This window comes from Barbatula barbatula, assembly GCF_947034865.1.
Source record: "Barbatula barbatula genome assembly, chromosome: 16".
NCBI lineage: Eukaryota > Metazoa > Chordata > Actinopteri > Cypriniformes > Nemacheilidae > Barbatula > Barbatula barbatula.
Genome location: NC_136779.1, coordinates 21349693 through 21372549, shown reverse-complemented (window position 1 = coordinate 21372549; position 22857 = coordinate 21349693). Strand labels below are relative to the sequence as shown.

The window sequence follows — 22857 nt, the reverse complement described above, 5'->3', positions numbered from 1 at the left end:
TCACAAACAAACCAAGCTTACTGCGAGCTCTCCTTAGAGTCAAACGGAAGCATTTTAAGTATATTTAAACTATACAATTTAACATCATTTGAATACTTAAACAGCTCATATTAATTCCTTCATTTGGTTTGAGTGATATTAATATATTAATCATGAAAACTAAATCTCTATTTATAAAATATATTACAGGACATGCCAGGCGCAACTCTCCTTCATGGAGCTGTTACACGCGTTTGGCAACGTCTCTCACATTATGGTCAATACAAGGCAGTTTTTGACATCGTCTGTCATATGTTCATCACATGTGGAAGATTGACTCAAACTCATTGAGCACGAACTCTACGATCTGGTTCTGGAAGACCATGTACATGGTGATGTTTCCCGTCTCCAACTCAGGCTTGAGTAGCGTTGGGCCGAAGACAATGGCCACGTTCTGTACGGTCATCCTGTTCTCATCGCCATGTTGAATAACCCTGAAATACAAAAACGTTCTGTAAATATTCTGAAATATCAGACAAATATCGTGGCGTTTATACGTAAATGATCAACATACTTGCGCAAATGGCTGAAGAGCGCCTCCATCGTGTCATGGTTTTCTGGTGGCAAACACCTCACCAAATTTTTCATGTGTGAAAGTTTACTGTAATAATCACTGATTTCTGTATCAAAGCACAAGAACAGAGAATAAATGAGTCACTAGTAATAAAGAGCCATCAGAAATGCCATTTCCAGCCCCGTATGGGTTTATTTCACTACATGAATGCACATTATGGCCAAATGCAGCTGAAGGTTGATAGTCACGCGACTGAAAGCGTGAACTCACTGATGCCAGAGATGAATTCATTGAAGAGGTTATAGGGAAAAAGCGGCTCCTGAAGTTCTCTGAAGAACAGCTTCAGTGCTCCTGTGATCACATGAATATCCCAGTTACCCTCCTCCAGGTCCAGATCCTCTGCAGAGACACACATGATTCATACACACGATTCGTTGAGAGACATGATTCAAGTAAGGGACACAAGGTTCAGTAAGAGAAGCATGATGAATCAGTAACAATCACCAGATATAGCAAGAAACACTTCAGAGGGAAACTAGAACCATACGATTCTACGAGGGACAAGGTTCAACGTCACACACACGATTCCGTCTGATGCACATGATTAAGTCGCAGTGTCACGGAAACGTGTATGAAATCTAGTGGTGAGGTTGTGAATTGCAATCAATGGCTCAGTCCATCCCTCCCCCCTCCTTTTCAAAGCACTACGGTGGCTGCCACAGAACTAAGACGTTGTTGCGTTTTCGCTTCTTTGCCGAAGGAGATAACGTATTTAAGAAACGCGTTCTGTAGAGCAGTTTGTCCGTTCAGGGCTACTGTAGAAACAACATGGAGAATTCCTTGCAAGTGGACCCGTGGCGTATGTAGATATAAATAGCTCATTTTGAGATAATAAAAACATAACGTTTCAATATAAAAGGTCTTTATACACCTCTGAAGACATAGTTATGTATATTAGATTGCATTTCTGTCAAAGGATCCTTCTAAAAATGACACACTGGACATTTAAGAGTGAATCTATAATGTTTAGAGTGTTTGGTGTAGAAGAATCTTACAGCCGCTGATAACATAACAGCAAAACGTTTTAAAATGCAAAGAGTAAACACACAGAGATGATGACGTTTGAAATAAATGCTGAGGTTTACCGTGATCTGCTTTGAAACGCACTTTCTGAATGACTGCCAGATTTCCACTCACTCTGTAGAGTCCATCAATCCCCAGACCTGCCGATGATCCAGATGATTCATTTAAATTCAGTGACATCAAATATTTCTAAGTGTGTTCTGATGCAACAAACAGCATTCGCAGTTTCAGAGCGACGTACCTCTTTTCTCTACCATACGAATGCATTTTTCCACAAAGCTGGGCACCGTGGACTTTTCCTGCTGGCAGAGATTGTGCAAGTGACATCCAAAGACATTTTCTGTTGGAGAAAAGGCAGCGCGTCACATCAGGACCATTTCCGCAACATCAGCGGGTAATGAGGTGGATCTGTCTCACCTCTGATGTATCCCTTGTCTTTGACGGACTGCAGCGTGGGCCGCTTGAGAAGAAACTTCATCAGTTTGGTGCGGACCTTCTTCTGATCGGACTCAGATGTTGAGTTGGATAAAGACTGTCGATTTGCTGATACACGGAAAGAGATTTTTCAACTCAATGAAACTGTCTGCCAGCAGGGTAAGAAAAATAAACCTGCCTCTATAACTTCTGCCTGTTTATTGAGTACTTAATCCAAATAGATTTTTATTACCCAATTGGCAGGTATTTCTGTTTTTCAGAGAACAAAAGTATGTTTTTCTATTAAATCGACACTTAAAAATTTAAAAACAGTAAAATAAAATAAAAAAAAATCACATAAAATTGCATGTCTTTCATATTATTCTTGTAAATTTGCAGTATTTTACTGTAATTCGCTAATTTGTTTAACAGTAGGTTTCTTTATATTTGGGGATGCTTTTCCATTGGGGAGACTGTCAAGTATCAATCAAAATCCTCCAATTTATGCAAGTGTTCCAAGTCTTATAAAGCCACACAAGATCTGTTATGAAATGAGAGTGATGACAATAGTTTGTTATGAATATTTTCTGACACTTTACCATTGCCCTGCCCTCTTCTCTCTGAGAATCTCTCATCTCTGTCCAGACTGGAGGACTTCTCGCTGATCTCCTCTTCATCTTCAGAGTGTTGCTGATCCGAGTCCTGAGCCCACCACCATTAAAACAGACGGATGCTATTATTAAGATCTTATGGATAACTGTAAGAAGGTTCAGGCGAGAGATGTACAGTATGACTCACCAGCTGACGGATGGTGTCTACAATAACTTTATGCCAGTCGTTGATGATGCTCTCAGTGTCGTACTGGATGAGGAACTCAGCACCGCTCCGACTCTTAAGCTGAAAACACACACAGCACATCACACATCTACACCAGTCAATCTGTTTTTATCTCGATTTATTTGTGATCATCATACCTCTAAAACATTCTTCTTGCTGGATTTGTCTTTTGCTGCCCGGATGACTGTTGCTCCTTTTAAATCCACTTTGAATTCTGGGACTATTTGATTGGTCTTGCTCTATATAATAATAAACATCAGCGTTAGGAACAACATGAAGTTAAATTTGATAATGACCCGATGGATCTCAGACTCACCGATGCACCAGTCGGCATGGACTTTGGGTCCTTATGGAATGTCAGGACTCCTCCGTGAAGAACCGTCCAGGAATGAGCCCAGTTCTTTCTATAGGGGCATTGACATCATTTACAATTTTACATACAGTACATAGATGTGGCATTGGCCGCAGAATTGGGTTTGTCTGGATGAAAAGCCCAATAACCTTTACATTACATTTACAACCCACCAGAACAAATTATGACAGAAAATGCCATTTCAAAACCTCATGTACTTTCAATACATTCAATAAGGGACGTCTTCACGAGAGACAAAAAAAAAATCAATGACTATTCACAAACGAGGACGACAATCAATAACTTTCCATGTCTAACTATCGAGATTATAGGTACATGGAAATGGATACGGCATCAAATTTGACCTATCACGGCCAAAGCGATCAAAGTGATGTCTATGGTCTTGAAGGTCTTTACCTCACTTTTTTGCCATTTTCAGACACCTTCGTTTTGTTCAGGATTCCTGCTTTCTCCAAGTTTGAAACCTGAAAAAAAAGAATCAATAGAGTTTATGAGAAAACCAACCTTAAAATGCAGAAGATGTGTGTGCCAAGTGCTAAATAAAAACACAACAAAATCCTTGGCCAATAAAGCGAATTCTGTTTCAAAGTTTATTCAACTACTTAAACCCAATATTACACTGAACGCTGCCAATACAACAGTATTGGCACAGTAACCAGTTAAACATTGAAATAAGCTAAAACATATTCAACTGATGTCTATAGCTTCATTTAGTGTGTGTTTTGTATACTGTAGATGACAAGAAACAAATTCTGATTTCCATGACACAAGCATGTCACGTGAAGCAGAATCTCTTACATTCTGTGACATCTCAGGAGTGCCGGAGGATTCGCTGTCTGACACATTCTGACCACACGGTGAATGAAGCTTCTGTGAGATGAGACGGTCACATGCACAAATAACAATACGGATTTACATGAATGACAAGAGAAACATGAACTAGTGCTGAATTCACGAATGAACAGGAAACACGCACTGAGTTTGCAGACTGATGATAACTGATGATAATTCATCCATGTATAGGATGAATGCACATTTCAATGAATAACATATGAATAAATGTGAATGTCACCAGATAATGTGGAATGAATTATTAGCTAGACTTTAACGTTTAAAGGAACAGTTTATCATTTCTACATGTACATTGTTGAAGATCTTAAAAATAAGCAATACTAAAGGCATATATTTGCATCCATGTCAACAAAGCAGCTCTTGAACGCAGCGAGTCTCAGGTGTGAACTGAAGCCTATTTAGAAACAGCATCATTAAGGGCAGATATGAAGGACTGGTCTCAGGGGCTTTACTCTGTCTTACTGCTTGTGTATGTGTGAACTGAGTCAACTACAGGGGAAAGTCAAATAACTATGCGACGCTCACTTATGAGAACAGTATGAATGATGTTGTTGGTATTTGAGTACATACTTCCTCCTGGTATCCCAAGCTGTGTCTCCAGTTCTGCATTAACCCTGTTCCATCCAGATCACTCGAAGCCCCGTTTCCTATTGCATACGGCCCGGGACTAACAACGTGCTGAAAAAGAAAGAATACAATGAAAAACTGCTGTAATTGCACTATTCTATCAACATGACTCCAATAATCTGTGCTGATATTCACTACAACAGCATGAGTTTAAGTGCGCTTTAATATGATAAGTCCATCATCAAAAAGTTCATTACGTTTTAGACTAAATGAGGTCAGTAACCTTTAGGGTTGTTCAACGATTAATCATGATTAATCGCATCATATACTGTAGATTTTAATATAAAAAATGAATAAAATGACATTTAAATTACATATAAATATTATTATATACATCCAAATATGTTGTATGTGTATGTGTTTATAAATACAAAATAAATATGCACAATGCACCGAGATACAGTACATGATGTAAACACAAACTTTTATTCTGGATGCGATTAATCGTTAAACACCCCTAGTTACTTTGCATTTTTCACTCTGCCTACCAAATGAGTTACAAAGGACAAGAAAGAGACCTATGAAGGAAACGTTGACTATAACTATAAAGTTCTAAATCATATATTTAAAATTGTAATTTTGGTTAAAAAAACGTATTGAGTAAGAACGCTGATAAAATCGGTGACAAAATCAAAGCATTTTTCTTGTGATATTGAGTTATGAGTTGTCACGTCAGAGTTCACAGGAAATTTCAATTTGACTTCATGTAGCTTTAACACATGTAAAGATATGTAAAGTAACCTGCAATCTTACGTTTGAAACAGAGGTGGCAATAGAGAGGCAAAAGGCACAGATTGCAGCTTTTTTGAGTTAACGCCACAAATGCAACAATAACAATATTGTTTTACAGAGCGATGTTTTTGCATAACACATTAACTAAATGTGTTTCAAATTAAAGAACTCGAAAATGTAAATGTTTGTTAAGCATGCACGCTTAAAATAAACATAATAATCGTTGGCCAATGTGGACGCACGCTAATGTAGTACACAATTTAATCATTATAAAGTTATAACTCACCTCCGGTAAGTTCCACTGTGACTTGGTGCCGTCTCTCTGATAGTAGTAAGTACGTCCAAGATCGTCTATCGACTTGATCCACTGTCAACAAGACACTTCATTAAATGAAAGAAACAACCCTGGAGGAATACTCCTTAATAGCCGGCTCAAATAATAAATCGGCTCATATAATGAGTACAGTACATCACACCAACGTAAGGACACAGTAAGGTTCTCCTGGTCTGTACCTGTTCCTGCGTGTAGTCGCTCGTAAAGACCCAAACTCCGTCAGGGTCTATGTTGAGGGTCCAGCCCTGCAGGCTGCTGCGGTCCAGATTCGCTCTGGGGATTGAAACCTTTCTCACACTTATTGAGGAATATTCTGCCGAGAGCCGATGCGTCCCCTCCTCCGCTCCCGGAGATGCTGGGTAATCTTCTTCAGGAAGAGGAGGCTGCTTTGTCAAGAGAAGGAAAGAATAAAATGTGCAATATTAATGTAAGTTAAATGATGTCAAAATTATGTATTTTCATGTATTCTTGGAAATACGGTCAAAAAACATAAAATTACAGAAAAGAAGGCGTAATTTTACAGGGAACAACTGTCATTTTACTGTTTATCTCTGGCGTCCCAGCTGCCAGAGGTTTCTGTACAGTAAGTGATTTGTAGGTGATTTCTGAAATGTTGTTGGTATTTGAAATCGATACCCAAACAAGCACATGTTTGTTAAACACATTGTTTTAAAAGACACAGAACACACATCAAGTAAATACTAGGGGTGTCAAACGATTAATTCACGATAAATCGCATCCAGAAAAAAGTTTGTGTTTCCATAATGTATGTCTGTGCACTGCACACATCAAATTTGTTTTTATAAACACATACACATATATATTTAAGATTTTGTTATATATAAAAATAAATAAACATTGATGTATAATACATTTTTTTGGTAAATATAAATAAATACAACTTATTATTTCCTAAATACATAGACATGTGTATGTAATGTATGTGTGTTTATTAATACAAAATGAAAATGCACTCTACACAGACATACAGTATATTATGTAAACACAAACTTTTATTATGGATGCGATTAATTGTGATTAATCGTTTGACAGCCCTTGTAAATATTCACTAAATAGTTTGTTCCGATGTTGATTTCAATCTGCAGCAGAGTCTTAGAAATCACTTACTGCACCTTTAAGTCGTTTCAGCAGGGTGTCAATAAAAAAGCTTTCATGTTTACTTAAAAAGTGACAGTGTTAAGAGTTTTCTTTTTTATGCAATGCTCGTAAATATGAGTCTTCACATTACTAGATAACTAGAAAATGCATGACATTATATTTAGCACTGTACCTAATTTCTAATCATTTGTATGAGATCTGATAAGACTAATCAAAGGAAGTACTGTGGTATTTTATTGTATCTTCATACATGCACCCGTGTATGAATACAGCACCATCTTATACAATGAGCTCCAAATGTCTGAGAACAGAATTCAGAATCAGGGGCTGAATTCATGATCGTTCTTAAGACAAAATATAAGTTTGTTCTTAAGATAAATTATAGGACAGTCGCAAGAAGTGCAATTCTCAAACATTTCTTAAGAAGTTCTCAAATATTTTTTTCGTAAGAATAAAAGGTCATATAATTTGTCAATGATAACACTCGCCTGCTCGTGAAGTAACTGTATATATTCATCCATACAATAAACTTTATTCGTGTAACAGCCGCCTCACATTATTATATATATATTTGCATGTTATCTTAAATGTTACAATATTATATTTATTATAATACTTTTTGTGTGTTAAGACGCCATAATATTTGTGATCTGTTTGGAGTCACTTGAACTGTTTTTAATGATGAAAGCTAAAGTTAGGCAGTTAGAACTTATCATTATTATTTTGCTATAAAAATATTAACTTTAAAATGATATTTACGACAGCTTCGGTTACGAGAATTTGAATTCTTATTCATTTTATAAATCTTATTAAGTCATCATATATTCATCCAAAAACGATGGTGACCGACCAATGAACCTCATAGACTTCCATTGTATGAACACGAAACCCCTGAGACATTTCTCAAAATATCTCTAGAATAAAGTTATATACAGGTTCAGGATAACAAGAGAATGAATAAATGATAGAAACTAAATTTGGGGGTGAACTATCTCTATAAACATGACTGAGAAGTTTCATGAGAGCAATCGGTGAGCAGAAACTTCTTAGAATTTATACTAGTGGTCTCAGACTTTTGGACCCCCCACTGTATATAAATGAAACCATCACAGAACCATGTCTGGCATCATGTTTGAATCTGCAGGACGGTTTCATACCGGACAGTCTTTCAGAAAACTCATGTCGCCCGATGAGCCGAAATGCTCTGGGGGGTCCCAGGAGCTCTGTCCTGACACGGCGTTGTAGAAATAATGTCTGCCTGTATTCTCATCCAGCACCTTCTCCCAATCTGAGCTCCACCGCCGTGGAGAAGTGCCCATGGGAGAGCAGCCGGGTGACTGAGGGAAAGAATGCGGCGAGGGTGTCCTGTCTGACTCCATAGAGAAACTGAGCGGATATTCCCAGGTGCTCTGGCCCGTTGAAGGCTGGTAGTAATATTCTTGCCCGCTTCGGTCGTCAGTGTGGACCTCCCATCCCGCAGAGTCAAGGAGGGGGGTGTCGGGAGGGTCCGGGAGGTCCTGTAATGGGGAAGCGGGGAGGACGGATGTATCGATGGTACTGCGGCGCTGGCGAGGGAGGTTTACATACACAGCTGTGAGGGCGCTATCATCCTCCACCTGATGATTACAAATAAAAAGTGTGAGCACATCAGATGATGTCATGTTATAATACAATCAGAAAATGATGCAGTTTGTGTCACATGACAGGACATTTCAAGCTAAGTATGTTGACACATTGTTTCCAAACGTTCATATATATATTACAAATTGATAAACAATCTGTGTTTCTTTTTCTGTCCAGGTTAAATAATAAGAGCATAAAAGACAGAAAAGTAAAATCACATCTAGGTATCTGACATGACACGGACATAATATAACAAATGGATGAAATGAGGCGGTCAGACTGCCTTTCTACAGTGAAATTGACTCGATGTAAATGAGTAAATCTGTGATGTCACAAACGCTCACACAAAGACAACAAAGAACATCTGCTTTCACATCGTCCTTCCACAGTACTTCTTATGCAAACCTCCCCGCGCACGATGTCAAGCTCAGCTCAGATAGAACGCACCACGTGACCGCAAACACAAACAAAGCAAGACGCTCCCTAGCCTGGAATAGCATCCATCACTAATCTGCTGTCTGTAAAATATCTGTGTGTCAATTATAAAGGTGTGAACTACATTTTTAGAGCATCGTGACAGACACAGAACTTCCTGTGCGTTAGCTCAGGAAACAACCATAGATTTCTATTGTGTATTTTCTAACCCCTACCCTTAACCAAACCCTCATAGTAAACCTGCATTTTATTTTTTAAGCTTTTAAAGAAGAATCATTTTGTATGTTTACACACACACACACACGCACGCACGCACACACACAGTGTTTTCATGTTTAAGGGGAACTTTCTAAACACACAACGACTTTTAAACTTCACAAATCTGTATATTCTTTGGTTCCTCATGTGGCAAAAAAAATCCCATCACACACACGCATGTAATATGGATAACAAATGAAAGTTTTTATGATGGTTTATGTCTGTCCCTGTTTGTGGTTGTAGTAGTGCAGGCGTTTTCAAACTAGGGTCTGACGACCCTCAGTGAGCGACAAGAACGTGTCAAAGGGTCAGCAGAAAAGTCTAGAGAATCCCTAAAAAAAGGTCCAAATGAATAATATGATTAAAATAAGTATGAAATAAATTAGGTTAAAATACAAAACTTGATTAAAATAACCAAGTTCTTGGTAATTGACCAATTAAAAAGATTACAATTTATTCAAGGTTTTTAATAAACACAGAATGAACACATTTAACAGCAGGCTACATTACAATAGAGAGAGGATTTTGTTTATAATGTAACTTAATAGAAACTAATTTTAGATTTATAATATAAATTGGGGGTCTTCACGTGAGGATGATCACACTTAGGGGTCCGTGCCAAGACTGAAAACCCTTGCTTTAGTTAACGCTCTTAAATACTGAAAAATGTAATTTCACCGCCCACTTAACAGGGTGTGTGCGCTTGTGTTTTTCTGCTGTATGAATACACAGCATGACAAGAAGAACACAAAGCCCAGTGACGTACACAATGAACAACATCTGGATGTGTTCTTCAACAGACGGGCTCACCTGGATCCTCGCGAGAGGCCTGTGAGCCGACACGCCTCTCCTGAGAAACGTCTGCCAGCGAGAGACAGAACACAGACAAAAGACAACAGCAAACAAAGAGAAACATTGGACCGGAAATTAAACATGCACTCTCTCTGCTACATTATATCCTGCCGTGTCTATATTTAACAGAGCCCAAGTGTGCCATCTAACCACAAACGCCAACTGACACGAAACGATCATTAAAGCTCACACCAAGAACACTGTTTTCAGTCCGTGGAGAAGCGAGGGAGAAGTGAAGTCCCCAGCCTTAAATGTATGCCATCCTTTTGTGAGATAAAATTAGATGATCTGAATGCGCTGGCCAACAGAGACAGACCCACAACCTGTTTAAGACAAGTAGGCTAACTGGCACACAAAGCATAAGATGCTATTTAAAACCCATTAATACTATAATGCACTGATAAGATGCCGGTCATATCTCTTTTATAGACATCAACGAGATTAAATAGAGAACTTTGGCATAAATCTCATCTGCATCTCAGATATTTCTCTAGAGAAAGAGTCAGAAGAGAGTTTGTCAAACTGAGCTCAGATCTGTCAAGTCCACTATCGAAAATGAATGAAGATCTCAGTATGAACCGAAACTAAATATATATTATCTAAAAATAAATCTACTCAAATCCAGATTATTTAACTTCTGCAATCTACATTAAAATGTGGTTTTATTTCAAATGATACACGAACGAAACACAACAGAGAAACCCATCAAATCTGGCAACGTCTGAGCAATAACACTCTCTTCTGGGAAGTTCAGGTGCACATTCAAAATGAAAAATCTGTCATCGTGTAGTCACCTCTTGTCATTTTAAACCTGTAGGACTTTCCTTCTTCCGCAGAACACAAAAGAAGATATTTTGAAAAATGTTGGTAACAGAACAGCACTGGACCCCATTCACTTCTATTGTAACCAATGCAAGTGAAACGGTGGCTGTAAATAACATTCTTCAAAATATCTTCTTTTGTGTTCTGCAGAAGGAAGAAAGTCAAACAAGAGGCGAGGACACGATGACAGAGTTTTCATTTAGAATGTCAACTACTCCTTCAATGTGATCTGCACCTGCAGTTCCTATACTAGAAGGAACCGATCTTATCGATCCACGGATCTTAACGTCCACTGAAACGGAGCAGACAGTGAAGGGGAAAACTAAAATGTCATCAGCTGTGATAAAAGCGCCAAGCATCATTTTGCAGATGTTATTCAGACAGTCCTGAACTTCATCACACTTAGAGAGACTCTGAATCGAAGACGAGACGCTTCCTGGTCTTAAAGAATCACACCGTATGCAAAACTGAAATAGATCCCTTTCTTGCATGGATTTTAAAACGTTCCTAACGGTTTCACTGAGGTTTTAACCACCTTTCATTGCAAAAACAAAACACTAAACCGTATGTGAATTTCTTCATGAACTTTTACAAACAGCATTTAAGATCGCTTCGGCAGGGAGTGTCTGAACAGGAAGAGCTCACATCCTCCAACATCACAACATCTCACTTCGACAATCTAACAAAACACACTCCACTACCTACCCAGCGCCCCTCCGAGGGTCGTGGACGTACCTGTGTGTTCAGTAAGAGAGGCATGGCGCTCCGGGGTCGATGGCTGGACCGGATCTTCGCGTAAAAATCCACCATGTCTTTGTTCTAACTGGCCGTGCGGCTGCAGTCAAAGTCAAGTCATCTGACGGAGATCATGATGGTAAACAGACTGACCCCACGCTGAACACACACCCGCTCACTCATAAACACACACACACACACACCCCTGTGCGCGTACGCATCAGCACTGCTGCAGCTGATACTGCGACATGTGTGTGAGGTGCCGCTCGCTGCGGTTAAGTGGGAGGGGACACACACACATGCTACACGTGGAGGTCTAAAATAGGCTTCTGTCATGATATTAGTGCAGAGAGACTGCAGGTCATACATTAAAAAGTGGAATTTGATGAATTCATGTAACAGGTCAAATGTTATTGAATATACTTCACAGAAACACGAGGGCTCAACATTTCATAGTGTAGAAGTGAAAATTGTGAAGCAGTTCCTCTTTTTCACTCAAACGTACAGCGGCGAAAGTCACAGAATTTCCTGTCAGTCCCTCGTTCCGACTTTGACATCTCTGACAGGTCAACGTGATCAAGAAACCAGAGGAGACGTTATCGCTCGGTCACATCATCTGCTCTTAAATCTGATGAGAAATGAAAAGATCGTATTGTAGATCATATCGCCGCTTTTATCCGCAGACATTGTTTGCTAGAAAGTATGTTGAGATCTCTTATCAAACTGTAGACACACACGAGGGGCTGTTCGCTCACGAGAAAAGGCAAGATCATCTCCAAAAGTGTCTGTCCGACTTCCAATCTCAATTGTTTGGCCTAGACATGATGGAAAGTAAATGGAAACCTGTGCTTTCATCTGTGTGTCAGATATTTCTCCTCGGTCAGAAATCTCACGAATGTTTCAAAAGCAATCTCAACAATGACTACGTTTACATGTGCATCAAAAATGCGATTATTTCCAACAATCAAAGTAAGGACTTAAGGGATACTTCACCCAAAAATGTCTTTGTTTGGAAAGAATGCTTGTAACCAAACAGATCTTGACTCCCATTGACTCCCGTAACTCCTGTTTACATGGAAGTTTTATTAGTCTGATTATTTGATATAAAACACAGCACAAACAATGATCTCATATACAGTAGGTGTGTGTTACTGGCAATCGTTTTAATATATTCACGTCAAATATAAAACACCATTATGTGGATGTATTTTATGGTTATTCGGCGCGTGATGGATATAGAAATACAATGGAAAATGTCTCCCCAACATCGTATGTAAATGATGAGAGGTCAAGTTCTTAAGATGAAACGGAGGAACAAACTTTGTGTGAGGTTTGTGAATGTTTGGCAACGTTTAAAGCATCTTCAGGAAAGAAAGAATTACTCAACAGGACAGTAGCTTCCTACTTTAAAATATCATCAGCTTGTGCTTCGAAGGTCCTGAGCTTGACAGAAAAACACACGAGCCCTTTTTTGTTATTCAAATATCTAGCACGATGGCCTAGAGCTCCATGAGCGTTTCAGAGTTTGGGTGGAGACGTCATCGCCTGAGCAACAACACAAAATGGAAATGATGGAGAATTTAGGGAACATACAGAAATGTTATGAATGTATTAGCCCTTATTATTTTGTACTGTCCTGCATATTTGACATATTTAACAGATGTTCACATATAGGCCACAACAATACAGGAATTACTCATGCATGTACTGTAAAGCTGCTTTGGAGCAAATGCAATTGTAAAAACCACGACAAAATAAATGTGAATTATTAACAAAAATATTTTTCTTGAGCACCTACATAAGATACGTAAAATATTGCCGAGGAGGCCAAAGAACAATTTAACTGTATGTTGGAACAAAACGCAGGCACATACTGACGGCCGCAGAATTCACAGCAATAATGAATTCAGAAAGATGTGATTGAGACGATGTGCAGTTCATTAGCTAAACCTCATTACCCATCAACCAATGAAACGACAGAATGAACCGCTCGATTCACACACACACACACACAGACAGACGCACACACATATTTTCACAGAGGGGCCATTCACGGGACCCCGTCGCACCCCCCTCTGTTACATCACCACTCATGGCCTGGAATCTCAGATTACCTCATTGAATAGTAAATGTCTGGACCTGTTCCCGGTTACCCAAACCCCCCCACATCACGAATATTACAGTTAAAACTATACACATCTGAGCAATGAAGAACGAACAAATGCTCAAGTGATGTTGTGTTTTACGGTCAGGTCGCTATATAGAATGATCCTGAAGATGTGAAATAAGACATAGATACAAGTAATACATTAAGATGAGCTGAAATGATCTGGATCAATTTGATAAGAAATCATTTATTTTATTTTGTCAACTACAACATTGTTGACTTTGGATTTGAGCTCAGTTTGTTGAGATCTCATGTGAAACTCTAATGGAAACAAACGTGTGTTTTCAGTTCTTATTTCTCAGAAGAATCGTATCAGACACAAGCAAAGTTCCGTAAACTCAATACTGTCGGATTTCAAATATCTGTTATGTCACCAAATAACGTCAAGCTATAAATGATTCATAAAGATTGAATTATAAGCATTACATACTAGGGAGCGTGAGAAATTTCTGGAGACGAAAAATGCCGCTAATATTTTAAATGATGCACTTACACGCTGCAGCTCGTTCATTTTTAGTATTTGATGCCAATGGACAAACAATGTTTTCAACATTATATGTCGGACAGATTTGAGGTGTAAACAACTGGCCCATGTTAACAAACACACACTGCTATATGATGGTTGACAGGAAACACATACGAATTTTCAAGACAGTACATGTAAAGTACAGACACCGGTCACAGACAAGACACAAGTAATAAAAGAGCATCTTGCACAACAGTCACGAGGACAAGGGAACATTACACGATGCACAATCTCTGCCATAGTGTCTGTCCCACCTACACACCAAACTTTAGGGCCTCATGCTGTCAAAAAATGGTAATAACCACAATACTGATATTTGTCATGCACACAATTTTAGAAATACATCCGCAGAAAAAATGAAGAGACCATTTCAAAATTATTTTCAGCTTTTCTGAGTTTGCTATGTGTGTAGGTGTAAGGATCGTTTTTCTTTCATTCTGTGAACTACTAACAATATTTCTATCGATTTTCAGAAAAATATTGTTTCTATTTGCATTTATTAGCAGAAAATGAAGATGCTCTGTATTTTTTTAAACCTCAAACAAGTTCAGATTCACGTTTAAGCAATACAACAGTCATATTTATCTATTTATATGTATTTAGTAAAAATGTCTGTCTTTCACATTGCTGTTGGATGGCTTTATGTCACTCCTGAGGTTTGATTTTGTTGAAATTGTAACTGGACTGGAATGACCGCAATACATCCAGAACCGCTGATGAAATTCAACTTTAAACTTGTCTCTCCATTTTTCCGTGGCTGTATAAATGCCTGTTTCCGGACAGAGATGCTACACCAAACAAACGTACACATCCAACCAAGAGAAACCAAAACCTAGTCAAGAATACGTGAACGTTTACTGAACTTCCGGCCTGAATTCTGAATATATCGAAACAAGAACTGCAACACACATATTTTGCACTCACACAAGAACACAGAAGAAAAATGCTGCTCACACACTCACTTGTGTGTTTGTGTTTAACCCTTTGAACTGATCTTGGTTTGTCATTAAATTATCTTTATAAATCGAGTATGTAAGAACGAGGCTTTGCAAACTCCTCCCGACATTTACATCTTTCTGAATTAATAAGGAAGCGCTTTGTTAGTTGAAGCTTTTGTGAGCGAGCGGAGACTGAGAATGGGACGAGCGGGTTTGTTTATTGCGGTGGCGGGTCAAGAGGCACTTACTGAATTTGGATGAATGTAGATCTTTCAGGATGGTGTTATAGCAGTATAATAATCACAAAAGACATAATTCTTTAATAATGGCCGCAGGGGAATGCTATTGTTCTTGTGATCTTTATAGATCTACACAATCAATGAGACATTTCAGACAATCTGCTTTTAGAAGCTCATAGTTTAAACCAATGCTGAGACGTTCTTCTGAAACTAGAGACACATTTTTAACATAATGTTGCATGACCCGCGTGATCAGTAAGAAAGTTTGAACCAACCGTGTTTAAGTTAAATATTACTTATAATATCTAACAGATCTAGAACATTTCGACCAAGAGCAAAAGCTCTCTCTTCCCCTTTCCAGGTTAAGCTGGGATACCATTTTCAGCGCTGTTATTTCCTGTACTGTTTGCGCACCAAACTTTTCCTGTTCTTTGGAAAACGCAGTGAAGCACTGAACTTACAGCATCCATCATTGTGATTGAAAGATACTTCTGCTTAACAACAGACACGCTTGAGATACTTCAGTAGCACACATCTGTCGGATATCTTCCCTGGGGTGTATGATTGATCTCTAAACTTTTAATGGACACGAACAGTCACTCGGATTCAAACCTAAAATCTTCGCCTGAATTTCTGTTGTCGGATGAAGATCTGGGGTCTTCGGGTGCACAGCTCTGTGTGAGACTCGTGGACATAAGACGACCTACATATCCGTCCTGTAGAGCAGCGCTGCACATTGTCCCCTGTGAAACTGAAAGGCACCTCAGTCATGCCACTGCTGAAGCTGACATCCCTATGGAAACCAGAACTTCACTGGCAGACCACCAAAGTCTGGGGTGCTGTCCCACCAAATGGAGACCCACACACACACACACTGAAACCGGCACCTCTTAGTAAATCCACAGAAAATGAACCATGGATTTAGTACAGCAACCATAAGTATTATTTGTATTAAAACCATGACAATACAAACACTTTTACTATAATATGCCTATGATTCATTCTCTCAATGTTTTGCTCCAGTCCTTGGTTTTATCAGTAAACACAAACGTCTACGCACTGGTCGAACCGTACCTACCAAAGTATATCCATGTATGCCATTCATACTGTGGTGTGAAATTCCAGTGTATTCAAAGGAAACAATGATTCAAGCATAAAGCATCTCCAAAAAAACACGTCAATGGTACTCTGTGGTTTCCAAAACCATTAGCGCATTCAAAACGAGTTATTCACGGCGATCAGATAAATGCTCGAAAAAAAATCTAATCTCTAGATCAGATCGCGGTGTGGTTTAGATGACATCAAACACAATGAAAGTCAGTGTTATCCCTCAGGAGCGCAGCATCATACCTGACCACAGGTGCAGCGCTCCGTCTCCAAACGCGTTCATTCAAACACAAGTTAGAATCCAGACCTCTTCAAAACTGATGATTTCTTCTGATGGTCTTCAGACTCGGTGTGTTTGCGTTCGGACGCAGGATCCTCCCTACAGCGACTCGCACTCAGTAGTGCGCATCGACTCGCCTAACCTGTTGCGCTGGAGATCATGTAGCACCTCCCCTTTACATTCAAATAGCCTCCGCGCATCCAACACAACAAGATCTTATTCACATGCAGATCACTAGACGGACAGTGTGTTACTACAGCAGACCCTGTACAACACCTCCACAGCTTTCATTCAACACATGAACACTGCGCCTGCATCAGGGGGGTTTTATTGGTGTAATACACTGGTACAGGGGCGTCACTAGGCACTTTTTAGGGGGGCTTCAAAGTGTGGTAGTTGTTTTTTCTTCCAACAAAAATGAAGCAATTAACACCTATGAAAACATACTTTAGAAAACGATCATGATTTATTTTAATTTACTTTTTAAAATTTAAAACATATTATTGTGTATCTCGGCATTACATTGTGCAGCCATGCCCAGAAATGGTTAAATACACACATCATTGTCTGAAAGCAACAAATGGCACAGAGAGAGAAACATCATGTGGAGTTATTTTGTTTTGTAATATTAAATATTTTTTTTTGTATTAAGTAATAATGAATCATTAGTGTATCATGATACATTAGAGTAAGAGTAGAGTAAAGGGATTTGTGTTTTATTTTAAGTAATTGATTTATAGAAGTGGCAAATTGATAATTCATGTTGTTATTTTTAATAAATAGAAATAAATATAGAACAGATTAAACATATTTCCAATAGACAATTACATTAATACATGTTTTGTTTATATTCTTATACATACACTTATCGAATACAATGAAATAGTGGATAGCTATAAGGTTAGTAGTATACAAACCTACCCTAATAGTCAAATAATATTTTTTTAATCATACCCTTATTGGGGGCTGAGCCCCCCTAAAATGAAAATCCTAGAATCGCCCCTGGGTACATCCAATGGTGTAATACACTGGTAACCACTTAAAGGTGCAGTTCGTAAAAATTTTGCAAGTAAAATATCCAAAAATCACTTGGCCAGTGTTATATGTTTTGTTTAGATGAGTACGGAGTACAAATGTTTCCAACTAAATCGTGAGAAAATCGCCATTGTATACAGTCGCCTGTCAATGGCGTCATATCCCTTTGTTACTGCCCTTTACTGACGTAGAACGTAGTCTTGCGTCCAGCAGCCACTGGCTTGTTTCGAGTTGTCTCTTATTTATGGACCACAATTATACACAACACTTATAAAACGTCTCCGGTTACTTTTGTAACCTTGGTTCCCTGAGAAGGTTTTTTTACTGGCGTTATCTTATAAGACTTCAGGAAAAGTGGAAAAGAGGAGGAGTTTCATATGCGGTTCTCCGCAATGGCGAAGTGACCGCTCTCGAAAGGGAACTTTATTACTTCACCTCATCCGGTCTGATTCTTCACGTCATTGTTGTTTTGATATTTTAGATTTTCACAAACTGTACCTTTAAATTAATTTCGGAACAAAGACCATTCCCAGATAGCACAATCCATCTTGCACAATCCTGCATTTACATCTGCTATCCATAGTTTGCTCATCTGCAATACGTGCAATACAATCTGGAGACGTCTGAACGTCTGTAATACGTCTGCTCAAGATCTGGAGATCTGGAAACATCTGCTGTGTTAAAACATCTGCTAAACATCTTAGAAAGAGCAGCTTTACATCCATTCTTTACATCTTCTAGATGTCTATATGACGTCTGACAGCTGACATCTCCGAGACATATTGCAGATGAGCAAACTATGTATTGCAGATGTCTTTCAGATGTAAATGTAGACGTCAAATAGACGTACGACAGATGTATGTGTGCTATCAGGGCTGCATACCATCAGCTGTTTCATTGTCTTTTATGTAGTGTGTTTTGGGTTTTATGTCAGTAGGGTTTTTGTAGTTGTGTTTGCAAGCCTTAAATACTTCTTTCACCTTGTCTTATCAACTCATAAAGAGTAACACGGTGTCTACACCGGACGCCACACAACAAAAGGCATTAGAAATGCACTAGAACGCATTATAATATCACGTGTTGTCCACACTGGATGTGGCGTGGTGCGAAGCGACAAGCAGGCTGTCATGTCGCGCCTGTTGTAGACACGGGTGAATAAAACTAAAGTCTTCAGCAGAAAGTACGATTTACATCATTTCAAATATTAAAGGGATAGTTCACCCAAAAATGAACATCTGACATCATTTAGACCTCAGGTTGCTCCAAACCTGAATAAATGTATTTGTTTTCCGATGAACACAGAGAAAGACATTTGGAAGAATGTTAGCAATTTTCAATTCTTGGACATCCTCTACGACTATAGTTATAATACAAATAGTTCTGTTGAACACAAAATCACACATTATGAAGGATTTAGGAAAACAAACAGCTCTGGGGATCCTTTGACCACCATTTAATTCTTCCTCCTATTGTGGTCAATGATGTCCCGGAACTGAAATGACCAACATTCCTCCAAATATCTCTCTCTGTGTTCATCAGAACAAAGTCATTTATACAGGAATGAAATTACAGGAGGGTGAGAATATGGTGATCTATCACTTTAAAGTACAGTTAAAGGTGTATAAACCTAAACAGGAACACATTATTAAACTATTAAAAGCGGATGTTTCTGTATGCACATAAAGCTGATTTGCAACAATACAAAATTGTGAAACATATAGAAATAACATTTTACTGAATGGTATACTGAAAGTGTAAAAGTAAATTGAAATAACATCATACTTATATAGTGTCATCAAGTGAACATAAGTTAAGATATAAGTATACATATAGCATAAAAACTAGTAATCTTGTCCTGTGTTTTATACTTCAACGAGCACTTTCATCATCCATAAGATATCTGTAAGTTCACTTGCACTTTTAAAATAGTAGGCTAACCGTACACTTACACAAGTGCTCTAGTATATTGATATTAGTTGTATTACTATTTAAAGTACACTCAAAAACATTCTTGATTTAAGTGCACTCCATAAAGAGAACTTGACGTATGCTTTTCTTCCCTCAGAGACAATCTTAGGTTGCATGTAAACTCAAGCGTGAGATCCATGAGAATTTCTGCAACGCTCAACATGTTTTGTCTTATATATAGAAAGACGCATCATATTTGACACGAACGTCCTTTCAGTTTCACGTGTTTCCTGAGCTGATCATCTGTAAACAGCACCCTCGCGTGGCCAAAGAAAGCATTACAACTAACAGTTCAAAACACTCACGCAGTCATCATAGATAAATAACTCAATTCAAACGTGTGAATTATTATTAAGAATTATTAATGAGATCTAATGCAGAAATAACCGAGTCTTACAACAGTATCAGAATAGACAGTCTCGGCGGCAACAACGTAAACAAACGCCACGTGACCCAAACGTCACTTCCGGTAAACCTCTGCAAAGAATCAATAACTGTCGAGTAGTTTTAATTTATTCAAACGAATACACGATCAGATATTAACATGAATGAATATGGATAGAAATTAGATATTGAATAAATTGTTATATTATTAGCCACACGCAAACCGGAAGCGCGTGCGTTCTAGCAGCACGGTTTAAACCACAAGTGAAACATCGTTTTTCTTACCGTGGATTGATCGGGTGGGTTTGAGGTCGGAACCGTGACAGTCCTTGACAACTTGACAATCTCTGCCGGGTGTGGAGATTCAGGTTTTGTCAGCGTGTTGTCACACACACTGCTGTCTTTATGTGCGAGTCTCTGCAGAGCTCCAGTCACTGATGTCCGCGTGTCCACCGTGTCAACAGATGTTTCTCCATCAGCTGGAGGAGAGTGCTTGTTCTCATGCGCTACGCCTTCAACTGTGTCATAGATGTGGAGCTCAGGCTGAAGGTCCTCGTTGTCCAGGGGTCCGGACATTTTTTCGGAAACCTTTGGTTGAAAGTATTCCTTTGGGATAAAGTGTGTTGATATTCTGTGTCCGTCTTTCTCTGTGTCTCTTTTGATGGAGGCCGTGTCTCTGAGCGAGACCGGAGGGGTTCCGTCAGTGGAAACGCATCTACGAAGCTCTTCTGGAGGACCCAGTGGGGTCTGGCTGTTCTCGGCTGGAAGTTCTGTCACATACGTAGCCGGGATGAAGAAAGGCTTGGCCGTCTCATCCAGACGGACGTGCCACCAGTTTTCATTGGTCTTTGCCACGAGGATGTAGTGGTCGTTGGGTTTGATGGACACCGCGCTGCCATCGCGAGCTATGTATCTGTATTCAAAGTTCACCTGAACCTTCTGTGATACGGACATTTTGACACGCTTGTGAGAAATCTCCTGCCGGATCGATGCGGTCAGATGAGCAAAGGCTTAGAAAGAATCATGATGAGATCTGAAGGCAAAAGACAGGAAAGGTTATTGAAACACACTCAAAGATGTTGGGCCACTTAAAACATGATTTTCTTTCTTTCATCGGTCACATCGTAATGACTCATCATGTTGAGCACAAACATCAGCTCCGGTGAAGTTGACATTAAAACAAAAACCTGATGATAAATGTTGATGAAATGCTGATCGGGTGGATGTTTGCGTCCATCCCATTTACAACCCATCACATATCGGTGAAGCAGAGGAATGCAGGCGGACCAGGAGAACGGCAGGTGTGTCTTTGATAATAGACGCCGCCAACGAGACGATTCTGATTTCACAAAGCAAAGTTACACATGTGCAGAGAGAGAGAGAGACAGATGGTGAAATCACAAGATGGTGAAGTGACAATCGGTGCGCTGCGCGAGACAGGACGTGATGTAGTTTTACACAGTAACATGGCACTAACCCCAAACCCACAGAGAAGAAGAAGAAACCATGAAATAGAGGAAACACCAAGTCGTGAAAGAGGAAAACGCCTTAAATCTGTTTATCTGTTACTAAACACTCATGTCACGTCCTCTAAAGCAGTTCACTGAAATATCTGAATACATCACAGATTCGTTCATCATCTCGAAACGGCCAAACTTGAACAGAGATGATGTACTCACCAACACCCGGGGACGACGAGACATCAGCGTTTGTTGTGTCCGATTACAAAATCTCTCATAATAAGATTAGCTTGAAACGCAGTGGTTGCCCCAGAGATGAATCAGAATATGACAGAGATCAAGACGACGTTCATCGACACCAGACGGAAAATGTGAGGAGCGATAAATCAAGATAACACTACCGGTGTTGTGAACGGAAAACACTCACCAAGTAGCTTCCTGCCAGTTGGAGGATGACAGAATCAGATTGACATGACGGACGGACATAAATCCAGATCTCAGTCATACACATTACGTTTCCCTTGATAAAACTGAAACTTGTTCAAACGTATAACCGATTTGATTATTTAATACTTTCAAGCACTCTCATGAATAGAGTTTTATAACTATATATACAGTATATATATCAAAAGTCTGTGGTACGTGTACAGTAGCTCTGTCTCTACTGTACATGTTTTTGAATGCTGTGGATCCTGATCATCATTTTCCTGGAAGTCTCTAATGACAAGAAAATCTGCAGAAAATGATCTACCGCGTATCTTTAGTGCTAGAAATGTTTATAATAAACAGCATGCCATGAAGCGCTCATCTAAGACCTTTCAAGTATTCAAGTACTGTATTCTTGAGAAATGAAAGAAGAAACTTACCGCAGCTGAACAGCGACCTGTAAACTGGAAAATGTAATCCTTTACATTACAGCAAACGTCATCATGATGTCTGTCTGTCTGTCATAATCCAGCCGGTTCATATGTAGTGTTGTTGTGTTAACGTAACAAAAATGTGCCCAGATTTGTGTTGCCGGACAGGTTTGAGGAGGCACGTCGAGGGGGTGTGTCTTGATGCTAAACCATGTGCTAAACTACAAAACAACAAACCTATGTGTCT

General features: G+C 39.1%; 1 protein-coding gene across 11 annotated transcripts; it reads right to left on the bottom strand.

Annotated features, from left to right (window-relative positions):
* Positions 1-30: 30 nt before the first annotated feature.
* On the bottom strand, positions 31-22757 carry arhgap27 (Rho GTPase activating protein 27). 11 transcript variants are annotated; one of them, XM_079476868.1, is made up of 19 exons: positions 22620-22757; positions 21973-22191; positions 20579-21326; positions 8082-8540; positions 5985-6188; positions 5758-5838; positions 4683-4790; positions 4059-4130; positions 3657-3724; positions 3204-3291; positions 3025-3126; positions 2849-2947; positions 2650-2752; positions 2054-2179; positions 1878-1976; positions 1699-1776; positions 824-952; positions 554-659; positions 31-473 (listed from the first exon to the last, which is right to left on the bottom strand). In XM_079476868.1, the coding sequence occupies exons 3-19, from the start codon at positions 21245-21247 to the stop codon at positions 299-301; spliced, it is 2766 nt and encodes a 921-aa protein (XP_079332994.1). In that variant the 5' UTR covers positions 21248-21326; positions 21973-22191; positions 22620-22757; the 3' UTR covers positions 31-298. The 11 variants fall into 11 exon arrangements, with proteins under 11 accessions (XP_079332994.1, XP_079332995.1, XP_079332990.1 ...); XM_079476869.1 differs by having other exon boundaries at positions 22155-22191; positions 22620-22754; XM_079476864.1 differs by lacking the exon at positions 21973-22191 and having other exon boundaries at positions 5985-6191.
* Positions 22758-22857: the final 100 nt, after the last annotated feature.

Coding starts and splice junctions, on each gene's coding strand:
- arhgap27 (XM_079476864.1), bottom strand. CDS start 21,247: ATGTCCGTATCACAGAAGGTTCAGGTGAACTTTGAATACAGATACATA. Junction 4,791..5,757: donor CACAGTGGAACTTACCGGAG/GTGAGTTATAAC, acceptor TTTCTTTTTCAG/CACGTTGTTAGTCCCGGGCC. Junction 474..553: donor CTCTTCAGCCATTTGCGCAA/GTATGTTGATCA, acceptor TTTGTATTTCAG/GGTTATTCAACATGGCGATG.